The following is a 13,518-nucleotide window of genomic DNA, read 5'->3' as shown; positions in this document are numbered from 1 at the left end:
TTTCCTTTCCATATAAAGTTAGTGATCATTTTTTCCATATCCCTAAAGAATGTTGATGGGATCTGGATTGGGATTGCATTGAATGTATAGATTGCTTTGTGCACCATAAGTTTTTTAAGGGCTGAAAGTACATCCATCGTCAGAACTTTTTTTCCAAAGTGGTCTGGAAAGACTCAAACTACCAACGTTTTGGTTAGCAACCCAGTGCATTAACCCTTGCTACCATAGGGACTTCTCCCATAGATGTACACCTGAAGAAAAGCACTTTTCTTCAATTGAGTAAAATAATTTCTGGATTTATCTCCTTTGTTTTTTCTTTGCTTGTTTGTTTAGTATTACCATTGAAACTTAAAGTGGTTCACAAAACACCCCCTAGTTTACTACCTTTTACTGGCTGTGAGACTTTGGGCAAATTACTCTATATGCCTCAGTTTCTTGAGTAAACCAGATCTTGTAGACTTTAATACAGCGTTTTTATTCAAATGCTGGCCCACTAAGTTTAACATGGGGAAAGACAGTAACTTGAGGCAATAATAGGATCTTTCAAGTGCCAGTCTCCTCCTTCAGTGGAACACCATTTGTTAAGTGACAGCAGGCCAGCAGTCTTTATTCCTTAATGGATTCTATCCCCTAGCCTCCAACTTTGCTTTTGCTTCTACATGGATTTTGACGACATAGTGGAAAGAGTATTTCCTCATTCACATTTTCGACATTTATTGAGCAGTAACTATTAGCTGGACATTGGATGTAAACAAGTGAATTTATTCTGGTCCCATTCTGTTGTGTGGCTCTGGAATATAATGGTTGCAGCAGGACAGACAAGGAATTGCCAATAATTGAGACCAGATGCAGAAGAGGACGTGGAATGAGGGATATCATTGCTGATGTCAGATGGATCTTGACGGAAAGCAAAGAATACCAGAAAGATGTTTACTTATGTTTTATTGACTATCCAAAGGCATTTGACTGTGTGGATCACAACAAATTCTGGATAACGATGTGAAAAATGGGAATTCCAGAACATTTAATTGTGCTTATGAGGAACCTGTACACTGACCAAGAGGCAGTCATTTGAATAGAATAAAGGGATAGTGCATGCATAAAAATCAAAAAAGGTGCGTATCAGGGCTGTATCCTTTCAACATACTTATTCAATTTGTATGCTGAGCAAATAATCCCAAGAAGCTGGACTATATAAAGAAGAATGTGGCATCAGGATTAGAGTAAGATTCATTAACAACCTACAACATGCAGATGACACAACCTTGTCTGCAGAAAGTGAAGGAGACTTGAAGCACTTACTGATGAGGATCAAAGACTACATCCTTCAGTATGGATTACATCTCAACATAAAGAAAATTAAAATCCTCACAACTGACCCATAAGCAACATCATAATAAATGGAAAAAAGACTGAAGCTTGTCAAGAATTTCATCTAACTTGGATCCACAATCAACACTCATGGAAGCAGCAGACAAGAAATCAAATGACATACTGCATTGAGCAAATCTAAGGGAGCTCTGGAAGCACAGTGCCCAAGGCACTTGACTGCTAACCAGAAGGCTGGTGGTTCAAACCCACCAGCCACTCCTCAGAAGGAAGGTTGGGCAATCTAGTTCGGTAGTGATACTGCCTTGGAAACCCAAGGAGGGGTTGCTATGAGTCGGGGCTGTCTAGACGGCACATAACAACAACAACAACAACAACAACAACAACCAGAAGAAGGAACAAATTTGTCTTGTAAGAAGTACAGCCAGAAGACTCCTTAGAAGCAAGAAAGCCAGATTTCGTCTCTTATACTTTGGTTATATTATCAGCAGGGACCATTCCCTGATGAAGGATATCATCAGCGAAAAAGGGGAAGACCCTCAAAGAGACGGATTGACTGGGTGGCTTCAACAACAGGCTCAATCACAGCAACAGCTGTGAAGATGGCAGGACTGGGCAGTGTTTTATTCTGTTGTTCATGGGTCAGTGAGTCAGAACCAACTCAGTGGCCCCTAACAACACAGGATCTCCAAGCTTCTTTCCAGCTCAAAAACTGTACAATGATAATAAGAACAGTTCTAATTTTAGAACTTAGAAAAGTTCTGCTAGAACAATTAATTCCACAGATTTGACTGCATGAACTCACTCAGGATTCTTACCCCATGATGTATTTTCTAAGGAGCCATGGTGGAGAAGTAATTAAAGCACTTTGTTGACAACCAAAAGGTCAGCGGTTTAAACCCACCAGAAAGAAATCTTCCACAGAAGAAAGATGCAGCAGTCTGCTTCCTTAAAGGTTCATAGCCTTGGAAATCCTATGGGGCAGTTCTACTCTGTCCTGTAGTGTCTCTATGAGTCGAAACTGACTCAGCAGCAACGGGTTTGGTTTGGGTTTGGGGATGCATTTTCCAACAGAGGTCTAATCACATGACAGGAGGCAGTCATGTGTCGTAAGATGTGATAAACAGCACTGTGAGTTTCATAGGAAGAAAAACTCATTAATTATGAATAACAAAATTCCATTGCCCAAAGGAAGCTTGGAATGAATCAAGAAGAGGGGAAATGACTTTTGTCTTGTCAGCACCTTAGATATCTAGTGCTGCTGTAACAGAAATACAAGTGGATGGTATGGTAGTGAAGGTGGTGTGTCAACTTGGCTGGGCCTGGTGCTGAGTAGCTGGGCAGCTGATGTGGTTATTCCCCATGATAAGACTGGTGATCAACTCCATGGTAGAATCTGTGAGCAGCTGAGTAGCTGCTTTAGGGATGTGGTCTGCTCCCAGTATATAAAAAGCAGCTTTGAGGAAAGCTCTAGCTTTTGGTGTATCTTGGTTCTGCATTTGGCCCAGCGTTCATCTCAATGGCCTACCATGTTGTCCACCAATCTTGGGACTGTTAATGGAGTTGTACTGATGACATGCCATGTTGCTTGATAATTTTGGGACTGTGCCATTTTATTTGTCGACCTTGAGTCTGTCAGCCTTAGCCAAGAGCTGCCGAAGAGACGCCTCCAGCTTCAGTGGGCCAGGAGCAAGAGGCAGAGTGGAAGCTCAAGGTCGAGGGGCCTTCACCCAGCCCTTAGAGCTGGCACTCGGAACTCAGACTCCTAGCCTCCAAACTGTGAGAATAAATCTGTTTGTTGAAACCACCTACTTGTGGTATGCCTGGTAGAGTAACACTTATTGTTGTGTTGTTATGTGCCGTGGAGTCGGCCCCGACTCATAGCGACCCCTCCTTGGGTTTCCGAGGCAGTATCACTACAGAAGTAGGATTGCCCAACCTTCCTTCCAAGGAGTGGCTGGTGGGTTTGAACCGCCAGCCTTCTGGTTAGCAGTCAAGTGCTTTATCCACTATGCTACCAGAGCTCTTAAGAGAGTAACACTAGAGAACCAAAACAGACGGCTTTAACAAACAAATTTCTTTTCTCACAGTTTAGGAGGCTAAAAGTTTGAATTCTGGTTGCCAGCTCTAGGGGAAAGCTTCCTCTGTCAGTCTGGAAGAAGGTCCTTTGCTATTCCGAGCTGCTGCTCCTGGGCGATCTTCACGTGGCTAGGTGCGTCTTCCCCCATCTCTGCTCTGCTGGCTCCTTTACTCTCTTTTATATCGCAAGAACGACTGCCTCAAGATAGACCCTACACTAATCCTGTCTCTTTAACATAATGAAGACAATCCATTCCCAAACGGGATTATGACCACAGGCATAGGGGCTAGGATTTAGAACACACAGTTTGGGGGGGGGGTGGTGGCACAATTCAATCCATGTTGTCGGTGCGGTCGAGTCGGCATAACCACCCTACGTACAACAGGAAACACTGCATGGTCCTATGCCAGCCTCACAATCCTTGCTATACCTATTCAATCCATAACAGTAAGCAAAAGAGAAATTTTAAAAGAGCAAGTGGACTAGGGGTCGGTTATCCAAGGCACAATAAATAAGATGAATAGATCCTGCCCCGCCCCCCACACCCCCGCCTCCCGTCCTGCTGTCCACCCTACGAACTTCAGAAAACTTCAGCAAAACGTCCACCTGTAGAACTTTTCAGGAATCTCAAAATACGCGTCTCAATAAAAGAGACAAAGTTAAGATCGGCCGCATTTCACAGAGGCCGCCCGCGCCCCCCACTCCAGCATTCCCCAGGCCCGTCCACGCCGGGTCCAAGGCTGAGCCTGGCCGCCCGCGGGATCCGCCCAGCCCGGGTTCTCAGCGCGGGGCTCCAATGTGGGCTTCCTCAGAGGGCGCAGGCAATTCGGCCCGGGACTCACCGCAGTCCTTGAAGACCACCGGCTCGGCTAGAGAAGCGGCGCTGAGCGCCAGGAGCAGGAACGCGGCGGCCAAGAAGCGCATCGCAGCCACGGAAGCTTCAAGTGCCAGGAAGGAAAAAGTGGGCGCCAGAGTCACAAGATAAACCTGCTGAGGCGGGGCCGGGGAGGAGCCCAGTCAGCAGACCTTTCTCCAGAAACAACGTCCGATGTCCGCCCACGACCCGCCTCCGGCTCCAGGGAGCCAAGCGGGTCTCTGTCCGGCTCCCACATTCTCCATCTCCACCTATCTTCTCCGCTGGTGGGCGGGCCTGGCTAGGTTCCACCTCTACCCGGCTCCACCCCTCAGCGCTCCGCCCAGGCTTTGATTGTACCTCCCCCGCTTCCGACATCTGGAGCACTTTTAGCCAATCAAGACCCTTCTCTTCCTGTATTACCCAATAGGTCTTCTCGGAGGCGGGGCCTCTGTGCGATCCCGTCCCCTGGCCATTCTCCCCGCCTTCCGAGGTTCAAGCGGAGGAGGGATAGGTGCTCCGCCAGGGGCGGAGCTTGTGGAGAAAGATGGCGGCTTCCTGGTGTTTATACCAAGTGGCCACTGCACTGAGAGCAGTTACCGTCTGGCCGAGGGGCAGGTACCGAGTCTAGAAGGCACTTGAGAAGGGAGTGTAAGGTTTTGCGCCTCCAGGACAAGTGGGAAACTAAGGCCCAAGGAGGTGGAGTGTGGAGGGGAGGGAGACTGGCGTAAGATTGCCCTGGCCGGGGTCAGGCACTCCTTGATTGCCCTGGCCGGGGTCAGGCACCACCCTGGCTCATCGTCCTTCCTTGCGTGGCAGGCTCCCCAGACCTCAGGTGCCTCGAGAAGCGTCGTCTTCCAGCCCCCAGGCCGACGAATGGCAGATCCACCTCACCGACAGCTGCGTCCAGGTAGGAGTCCGCAAATGAGGCAGCTGTGTCCGGGCGAGCGCCGGTACCTTCTCCTACCCTCCTCTTCCCTGTCCCCTCTCTTCCTGCATTTCAGAGGCTTTTGGAAATCACCGAAGGGGCAGAGTTCCTCAGACTGCAGGTAGAGGGAGGTGGATGCTCCGGATTCCAATACAAATTTTCACTGGACACAGTTGTTAACGCCGATGACAGGCAAGGAGGAGGAAGGGGTGGGACCTCAGAGGTCGTTCGGGAGACATAGAAGTGTAGCCAGCGTAAGATGCACTTTTAGTCCAAATTTCAAAGATTTGCTAAGGATGGTTAACACTGCTCTTCTCACATGAGGATGCAGTGGACGTCGGTTGCTTTCACTTAATAAAATAACGAAGTGATAGGAGAAAAATTGACGTGCCCAGGCCCGTAGGGAGTTGGTAGAGAGTTAGGCTGGACTAGATTCCAGGCTTAATTCCTTAAATTTTTCCCTGTGTTCGTTTTGTTGATTTTTTTTTTTTTTTCCCTCAGAGAAAATCACCTATTAGAGGTAATCCGGAAATGCTGCCTCTGTACTTCAAAAAGTAGAACGTGTGCTTGGGGGTGGTTGTGGTAGGAGGGTGTCATGTTTGGGATGTTATGATACCTATTAATGTCTTCCTCCTGTCTTTCCAGGGTATTTGAACAGGGTGGGGCAAGAGTGGTGGTTGACTCTGATAGCTTGGCCTTCGTGAAAGGGGCCCAGGTGGACTTCAGCCAAGAACTTATCCGAAGCTCATTTCAAGTGTTGAATAATCCTCAAGCACAGCAAGGCTGCTCTTGTGGGTCATCCTTCTCTGTCAAACTTTGATGATGTGATATGAGTGACCCAGACATCACCACTAGTTCTGCTTACCAGTTTGAGGAACCTGGGATTAGTAGAATTCTAGAGATTTCCTTCTAATCATGTCCCTCTCTCAGTCGTGTGTCCTTTGACCCAGGAGTGCTGTGTTTTGCCACTCTTATTTTCAGAATGTGAAGCTTTTACTCTTGACTCAGTTCCACGACCCCCAGATTTTAAGGTCATGCCTTTAGATGCTGTTACCTCACATTTAATCACTGGTTGAAACCCAGTATAATCTATAGGCCTCCAAGGCTCCAGAATTTGGAGTTACTGCTCTGGCCGACAGAGCTGCTTGTATATATGTGGACAGCTATATATAAAAGAAAGTCCTTACTGTGTTTTAGATCAGAGTCACAGATTGGGTAGTTTGAATACCGGTTACTAAGCCAGAGAAGATGACAGAGGCAAATGAAACGTTCTCTTTTTTTGTCTTACCCTTTGTGAATATGCCACTTGATTTATCCTTACTTTATATGCAGCCCACTCTCTGCCTCCCATTTGTAGGGTACTCATACTCATATTCATGGATATGCCAGACTCAAAATAAGCCATCACCCAGACAGCTTGGACCAAACTCCCACTGATAACCTGAATCTTTTGAAAAATAGCCTCTATACTCCATACTCATTGGATGTTTTAAAACTGTGATCATTTAGTGATTAAATCTTTTCAGAGTATGTTGCTTCATTGACCTGACAGTGTAAAATATCTCTGGTCTCACGCATAAGCAGGAAGTGGTCCATTTGCTGACATAGGTAATAGATACCTACTGAAAAATCAAACTAAACCCAATGCCATCAAGTTGATACCAACTCATAGCGACCCCCATTGGGTTTCCAAGGTGGTAAATCTTTACAGAAGTAGATTGCTCAGTCTTCCTTCAGTGGAGCAGCTGGTGGGTTTGAACCACCAATGTTCTGGTTAGCAGTCAAATGCCTTAGGCACTGTGCCACCAGAGCTCCTTAACAGACACCTAAGGAACTTTTTTTAGGCAGACATGCCAGATAAAACACAGGTTGCCCAGTTAAATTTGAATTTTATGTAAATGACAGTTTTTAATGTGAGTATGTCTCACATACTTACACTAAAAAATTATCCTTTGCTAAAACCTGACAACCCCTACTTGTGGGTCACAACTTTTTTAAATTCCAATTTTAAAGCATTTATTTGCGTATGGTACTTAAAATAATCATGGTCCCTGTATGACTTCTCGGAGACCCAGAACAGTATGGACAAATAAAAAGAAAAAGAATTCATAACAAAAAATGACTTATTACTCCTAATGTTGGGGAAACTGCAGCCAAATTGGTTCTGGAAAAGTTAATGGTTAAATCCATATTTTGCTTGGGAACCTAACAATTTGTTACAACAAAAACTTGTGTTTCTGGACTGGATTGGAATTACAATCATTCAGTAAGAGAACTTGCCATTCAAAAAGTAGAAAGAGTTTAGAGACAAAGTATCTGAGGCAGAAACTCAGACACATAGGTTTCCAATAAAACTACAATATAGAGAAAATATACCTCTCATGATTAGAGGAAAGGGACAATCAGAACCTAAGTGTTGGGAGGAGGCAGAGAACAGCATACCATGAAAGCGTATGTGTAAAGTTACTAAGATATTTAGGGTTGCTGCCAATACCTGGTCTTAATAAAGATGTTCAGCTCAGACTACCTAAGTACTTTCATACTCCTTAAAAAGGGATTTTGCTACATTTTAAATGTTAGGAACTAGTCTTTCACAATATTTTTGTGGATTTATGGAGTTGTTGATTTTATAACAACTAATGCAGAATAGCTTTTCATAAGCTATTTAAGCCATTAAAGTGCAGTGGTCAAGGTAGAAACAGGGTCCTTTGAAAGGGAGAAGCTTGTATGTAGGTACCTTTTGTTAATAGGAGAATTGGAATTTTGTGTTTAGGAGGGGTAGGTTTGAGAGAGATCTCATCTTGCTGAGAAAGCTTCCTGAGGAAACCTGCAGTGGTAAGAAGTCTGTTTGGGGAGGGGAGAGTGTAGTTATGGTAAGGATACAGGGTGTGGGAGAATGATGGCACTAAGGGAACACAGGGCAGTTTGCTTGGAATAAACAGCATGGTAAACTTGGCTTAACATCTTGTGCAGGCCTTTTCTGACCAGATGGCTTCTTGTAGCAGACATTTTTATAAATGTTCACTTTGCAAGGTCATTTAGGAAAACTTTAATACTCTTGCAATAGCAATTGGAAGACCTTTTGCTTCCATCTTAACTTTCAAGGGAAGCTTTTCCAAAGCCCGATTTGTTGCAGAGTCGGCTTTCTTTGACTTGGTAATGCAAGCCAGTGTCTGGCAGAGGCAGCACATCTGTCCCACAGTTGCTTTAGCAAAATGCAATAGTGCAAGAATTGAGGGCAAGAGAGCCCTGAATCTGCTTTATGTTGTGACTCAGCTTTCTGGTATTAGGGGCTCAAGTAGGGGGCCTTTGGGTCCATGTCCAGATCTTAATTGTCAAATCACACTCTAGTTATGTGATGATAGTGATGAGTGGCATAGAAACTATAGCTATCTCATCCACCCCTTAGTTTTTCTGTGCAGAAATGTTGACTGATTACAGAGGATTCGGATAAAACATCCAGAAAGGAGGATTACTAAATTAGGTGTCTAGGAAGATTCTCTTCTTTCTCTCTTCTGGGAATTGAGCCCAGTTCTTTTGATCTTTTGTTACAAAGCGCCAGAGTGGCAGGAGCATTGTGGTACGAGGAATTGGTAGCTGAGCCAGTGATGGTAGCTGAGCCTCCTGGTTGGCATAGCCTGCCTAGAACTCTGGCCTTGAGCTGATGTTATGCAAATGACATTGGGCAGGGCTGGATGCTGTTGACTGCAATATTATAGTTTGACATGTTTGCTTTAAAAACAGGAGACTCCTCTCTTTATTTTTAAAAATAACATTATTTGTTGGGAATATACACAGCAAAATATACACCATTCCAGCAGTTTGTACAGGTATAATTGAGTGACATAGCTTATATTCTTTGAGTTGTACACCCTTCTCACCCTCCTTTTCTGACTTGTTTCACCCCCATTAACATAAACTCACTGGCCCTTAAGGTTCCCATCTAATCTTGCAAGTTGCTCTTGTTAATTCGATGCTATACAGATAGATCTTAAAAGAGCATAATGCTCAAGGCAGATTGGCTTTACTAGTTAAATGAAACGATTTGGTTTTAAGAAGACTTCAGGGGAAGGTCCCTGGGTGGCACAGATGGTCTGTGCTCAACTGCTAACCAGGAGTTTACCAGTTTGAACCGATCCAATGGCATTGTGGAAGATGTGGGTGTGGCAATCAGCTTCCATAAAGATTACAGTGACCCGACTGTGCCTTATAGAATCTGTCCAAATTAACACATAAACAAATGCCTTAAGACTTAGGGGGATATTTTTGGTGTAAGATGTAAAGATTGTTTCAGGACAATAGTTGTCCAGGGTTTGTCCAGCCTTCCTGGCTCCAGAAAGTCTCGATTCCGTGGTTGTGCATTAGAAAACTTCTGTACTTTTGCAGCTATCTAGTATTGTGTTTATTACTGCTCTTTTAAAATCCCTGTTTGCCCTTCTTTGTCTGCAAAAATACCACACCAGGCAAGTACTCGAATGTTTAAAATACCTAACAAATACTGCAGGGCTGTTGAAAGAAAGTTGGCTGTAAGACATTTTGCAGTAAGTATCACCTGGCCTTAACTGTAAAATCTAGACAATATATATAGAGAGGGAACATTTAAGAAGTCTGTGGTCAGCAGTTGTATTTAAAAATATTTTTATTTTTTTTAAGTCAGTAATACATTTGGTACAACGTTTTAGAAGATACGAAAGGAGATACAGTGCAAAGTCTCCCAGTTCTATCCCCATCTCTCCACTCACTCTCCCCACAAACCAACATTGTTTCTAAGAACTTATCCCACAGACACAATCCTGCAGATGTAATGTGAAATAACTTATGTGCAAGAATATTCATTACAGCATTATTTGTGATATCAAGAGATGGGAAACAATTGAAATGTCCATCAATGGGGACTGATTAAATGAATTTTGGTTTATCCATTTGACAGGATATTATGCAACCAAAAAATAGAATAAGGTCGCTCTTCGTGTGCAAGTGTATGTTAAGTGAAAAAAGCAGAATGCAGAACAACATGCACAGTATAGTGTTATTTGTGTTTTTAATACAAAGTTTGTGTTTTTGCACGCAGTATTTCCCAAAGGCGAGCAAGAAGGCAGGGGTTGGAAGGTGGGCAGGTTATCTGGGGAATGGTAAGAAGTTCTCTGAAATGTGTGGTGTAAGGGGAGCAGAGAGGATGTTAGCTATCTACCTTGCTTCCTGCTTGCTTTAGACAAATAGCATATGACACACTGTTGTACACCCTCGCCCCTCGCCCCCAGTCTCTTGGGTATTCTTCCTATCAAGGCGTTTAAAGCAGCTTTTGAATTTTATTTCATTGAGTGACCTTTAGTGGTTCATAAGGAGCTCTGGTGGCACAGTGATTAAATGCGAAGTTGCTAACCAAAAGGTATGCAGTTTGAACCCACCTGCCACTCCATGGGAGAAAGATGTGGTGATCTGCTTCTGTAAAGATGGTAGCCCTAGAAGCTTTATGACAGTTCTCTGTCCCATAGGGTTGCTATGAGTCAGAACTGACTCTAAGGCAGTGGGTTTTGTTTTTTGAGGTTTTATAGCAATCCACTGTTTCCAACCTTTTGCTGTTGCAAATAATACTGTGATGAATAACCTCTTACATGTTTCTTTTATACTTGGTGAGAATATATTTGAGGGTTCAATTCATTCAAGTGGAATTCCTGGATCAAAAAGAAAGTGCTTTTATAATTGTGGAAGACATTATCATATTGTCCCCTTCAGAGACTGTACCAATGTATCAGCTCTCAGCTATGAGAGTGCCTTTTTCCCCAAATGCTTCCCAACTAGTCTTATCAAACTTTTTAATCTTTGATCTTTAAAACACAGGATCAGTGTGCCTCCCCACCCCAAGCATTTTATTGTGTTTGGGTGAAAGTTTACAGAGCAAATTAATTTCCCATTCAACAATTTATATGCATTGTTTCCTGGCATTAGTTGTAATCCCCTCAATGTAACAGCACTTCCTGGGTTCCCTGTTTCCATTTGCTTATCTCTCCTGCCCCTTCTTGCCTTCTGAACTTTGTAGGCAAATGCTGCCCTTTTGGCCTCATGGTTGGTTGGTTCTGAGAAGCACATTCCTCACAGGTGTAACTGTTCACTTCATAGGCCTATTGTTTGGCTGGAAGATGATCTCTAGGAGTGGGTAGTTCCAGGTTTGAAGGGTGTCTAAGGGCCATAGACTTAGAAGTTCCACCAGTTTATCAAACTAGTAAGTCTGGTCTTTTTTATGATTTTGAATTTTGTAAATTTTCTCCGACTCTGTCCAGGATCTTCTGTTGTAATCCTGATAAGCGCAGTTGGTCATGGTCGCCGGGCACCATGTAGTTCTGGTCTCTGGCTAGTGGAGACTACCGTTCATGTGGTTCATTAGTCCTTTGGACTAATTGTTTCCTTTGATTTTCTTTACTCTTCTTTGCTCCAGATGGAAAGAGACCTATAGTTGTATCTTAGATGGCCACTCACAAGCTTTTAAGATCCCAGTCACTTCTTACCACACTAGGATGTAGAACATTGCTTTGATGGACTGTTATGCCAATTGACCTAGATGTCCCCTGAGACTATGGTCCTAAGCCCTCAAACCTAGTGACTCAGTGTGGTATAAAGGTGCATTTCTCTTGTTATGAATGAAGGTCAAACTATTTTTATATGTTTAAGAACCATTTCTGTCTGCTAAAAATACCTCAACTACCATAGTGACCTAGGGCAAATTATTGAGTCTTTCTGTGTCTCAGTTTCCTCATCCATAAATTAGGAATAAAAATAACTAAGTAGGATTGTTGGGTGAGTAAATGAAATTTATGTACACATTCAGCACATGCTTAGCACATAGCAAGCATTCAATAAATTATGTGATGGCTGACAGAGCAGCAGGTAGGACAGCACAGATTGAGTGAAGAGAGTAGTGGTTCACCTCCTTGTCTCCAGCCACATGAACCTTCTTCACTGACTGCCATTCATCAGAGCTTTGTCTGGGATAGTAAAGAACTTTTTTCCATGGAACACAATCCATACGATATGAGTAGAGCTGATAAGGGTTAAGCACAGGCTCATCTCTAATATTTAGATGTAACCAGAATGCTAAGCAAATTTGGTCTAATATGAAATAAAAACAAGATCAAAAGAGCCCAAATGTGCATTTATTTATTCCACGATGGTTCTCAACTCCCAGCTACCCTGGGTTGGAGCTAGGTCTCTCCTTGTAAACTCAGAGGGATACCAACCATCCATCCCATGAAAGGGGAAAGGGCAGAGGTTTCTGAGCAGAGACAAAAGACAACATTGGACATCTGCCTTCCCCAAAACAAGACCACACTATTCTACCAGCTAGAAAACAGACCTTTTTATTTTGAGCATATCAAACTGGTTTCCACGAAAGGGGAGCACAGGAGAGACCTGGTTCCTGTAAGAAGTGATGTACATTTAATAAAAGTCTTTGGAGATGGGCACTCTGGCTTGTGGCAGCCCTTGCTGCTGGTGCACAGGGGCTATTGCCTGGTAGACTCTGAGTATTTATTTATCCAAAGGTACTGAATATTTTCTTTGGGCTTGTGTCAAGCACTGGCTCTCCCTTTCTTATTGACTCCCCATACTTTCATATTGCCTTCTTGCTTCTTTCTTGGCCTCCTTGCCCCTTCTCCTGGTGTCTTTTACTATCAGCAAGCTAGTATCAGTCTTGCTTCTCTAAGATGAGGGGCTCTTCTGCCCCTCCCTGGGGCCACAGAATTGGCTACAGGATGGAGATGTGGCAAAAAGCACATCTAGGGCCTAGGCCAGACTGGCTGAGTGGCTGTGAATGATGCTTCTTGGGAGGGGCATTGGGGTTACTCCCCAAACTCCCCCTGACCCTCCCTTGCTCCACACATTCTGAAGGACCATCCCAGGGCAGATGTAGCCTCTGTCCCAGTCATCAGGATGACATGTGAATCACGCCTGGACAGGGGTATCTGCAGTGTGAGGCAGAAGGACCTTGCCCATCTGCACAGCTTGAGGGGGGAGCTGAGGGCCATCCTTTGGTAAGTGTTCCATAGCAAGGCCAGGACAGGCGGTGGACTGAGCCTCACAGCCAAAGGCTGAAGCATTAAAGCATTTGGTGGTGTTGGAGCCAAGCAAGAACATGGTGGCATGGAGGCAGTGGTGGAAGCTCATAGCCAGAACCTAGGCTGAGAGATGAAAAGTGGGCAAGGCTGGCTGGGGGCTGGACCCAGGGCATCCTGCCTGACATCATCATGGTGTCTTCCCAACTAGGAAAGCATCCTCAAGGCTCCCATCTGTGGCTGGGAGCCATTTCCAGGTAGCTGTCCACACCCCTCACTG

General features: G+C 44.3%; 2 protein-coding genes across 2 annotated transcripts in view; one reads left to right on the top strand and one right to left on the bottom strand.

Moving 5' to 3' along the window:
- Positions 1 to 4,333, bottom strand: part of NPC2 (NPC intracellular cholesterol transporter 2) — a 16,087-nt gene extending 11,754 nt beyond the window's left edge. The window contains exon 1 of the mRNA XM_007941369.1: positions 4,252 to 4,333. Coding sequence (XP_007939560.1) covers positions 4,252 to 4,333 — 82 coding nt within the window. The remainder of the gene's footprint in view (positions 1 to 4,251) is intronic.
- A 476-nt stretch (positions 4,334 to 4,809) lies between these two features.
- Positions 4,810 to 6,010, top strand: ISCA2 (iron-sulfur cluster assembly 2). Its single transcript, XM_042781028.1, has 4 exons — positions 4,810 to 4,880; positions 5,082 to 5,172; positions 5,267 to 5,382; positions 5,836 to 6,010. The coding sequence occupies exons 1-4, from the start codon at positions 4,810 to 4,812 to the stop codon at positions 6,008 to 6,010; spliced, it is 453 nt and encodes a 150-aa protein (XP_042636962.1).
- Positions 6,011 to 13,518: the final 7,508 nt, after the last annotated feature.

The sequence above is a fragment of the Orycteropus afer genome, unplaced genomic scaffold (assembly GCF_000298275.1).
Source record: "Orycteropus afer afer isolate SDZICR_OR568_19922 unplaced genomic scaffold, OryAfe1.0 scaffold00079, whole genome shotgun sequence".
Lineage (NCBI taxonomy): Eukaryota > Metazoa > Chordata > Mammalia > Tubulidentata > Orycteropodidae > Orycteropus > Orycteropus afer.
This window is presented reverse-complemented; position numbering and strand designations above follow the sequence as displayed.

Bases quoted from the DNA above. Each gene is read 5' to 3' on its own strand.
- ISCA2 (XM_042781028.1), top strand. From the start codon at position 4,810: ATGGCGGCTTCCTGGTGTTTATACCAAGTGGCCACTGCACTGAGAGCA. The intron at 5,173-5,266 runs GTAGGAGTCCGC...CCTGCATTTCAG, and splicing joins TCACCGACAGCTGCGTCCAG to AGGCTTTTGGAAATCACCGA. The intron at 5,383-5,835 runs GCAAGGAGGAGG...CTGTCTTTCCAG, and splicing joins GTTGTTAACGCCGATGACAG to GGTATTTGAACAGGGTGGGG.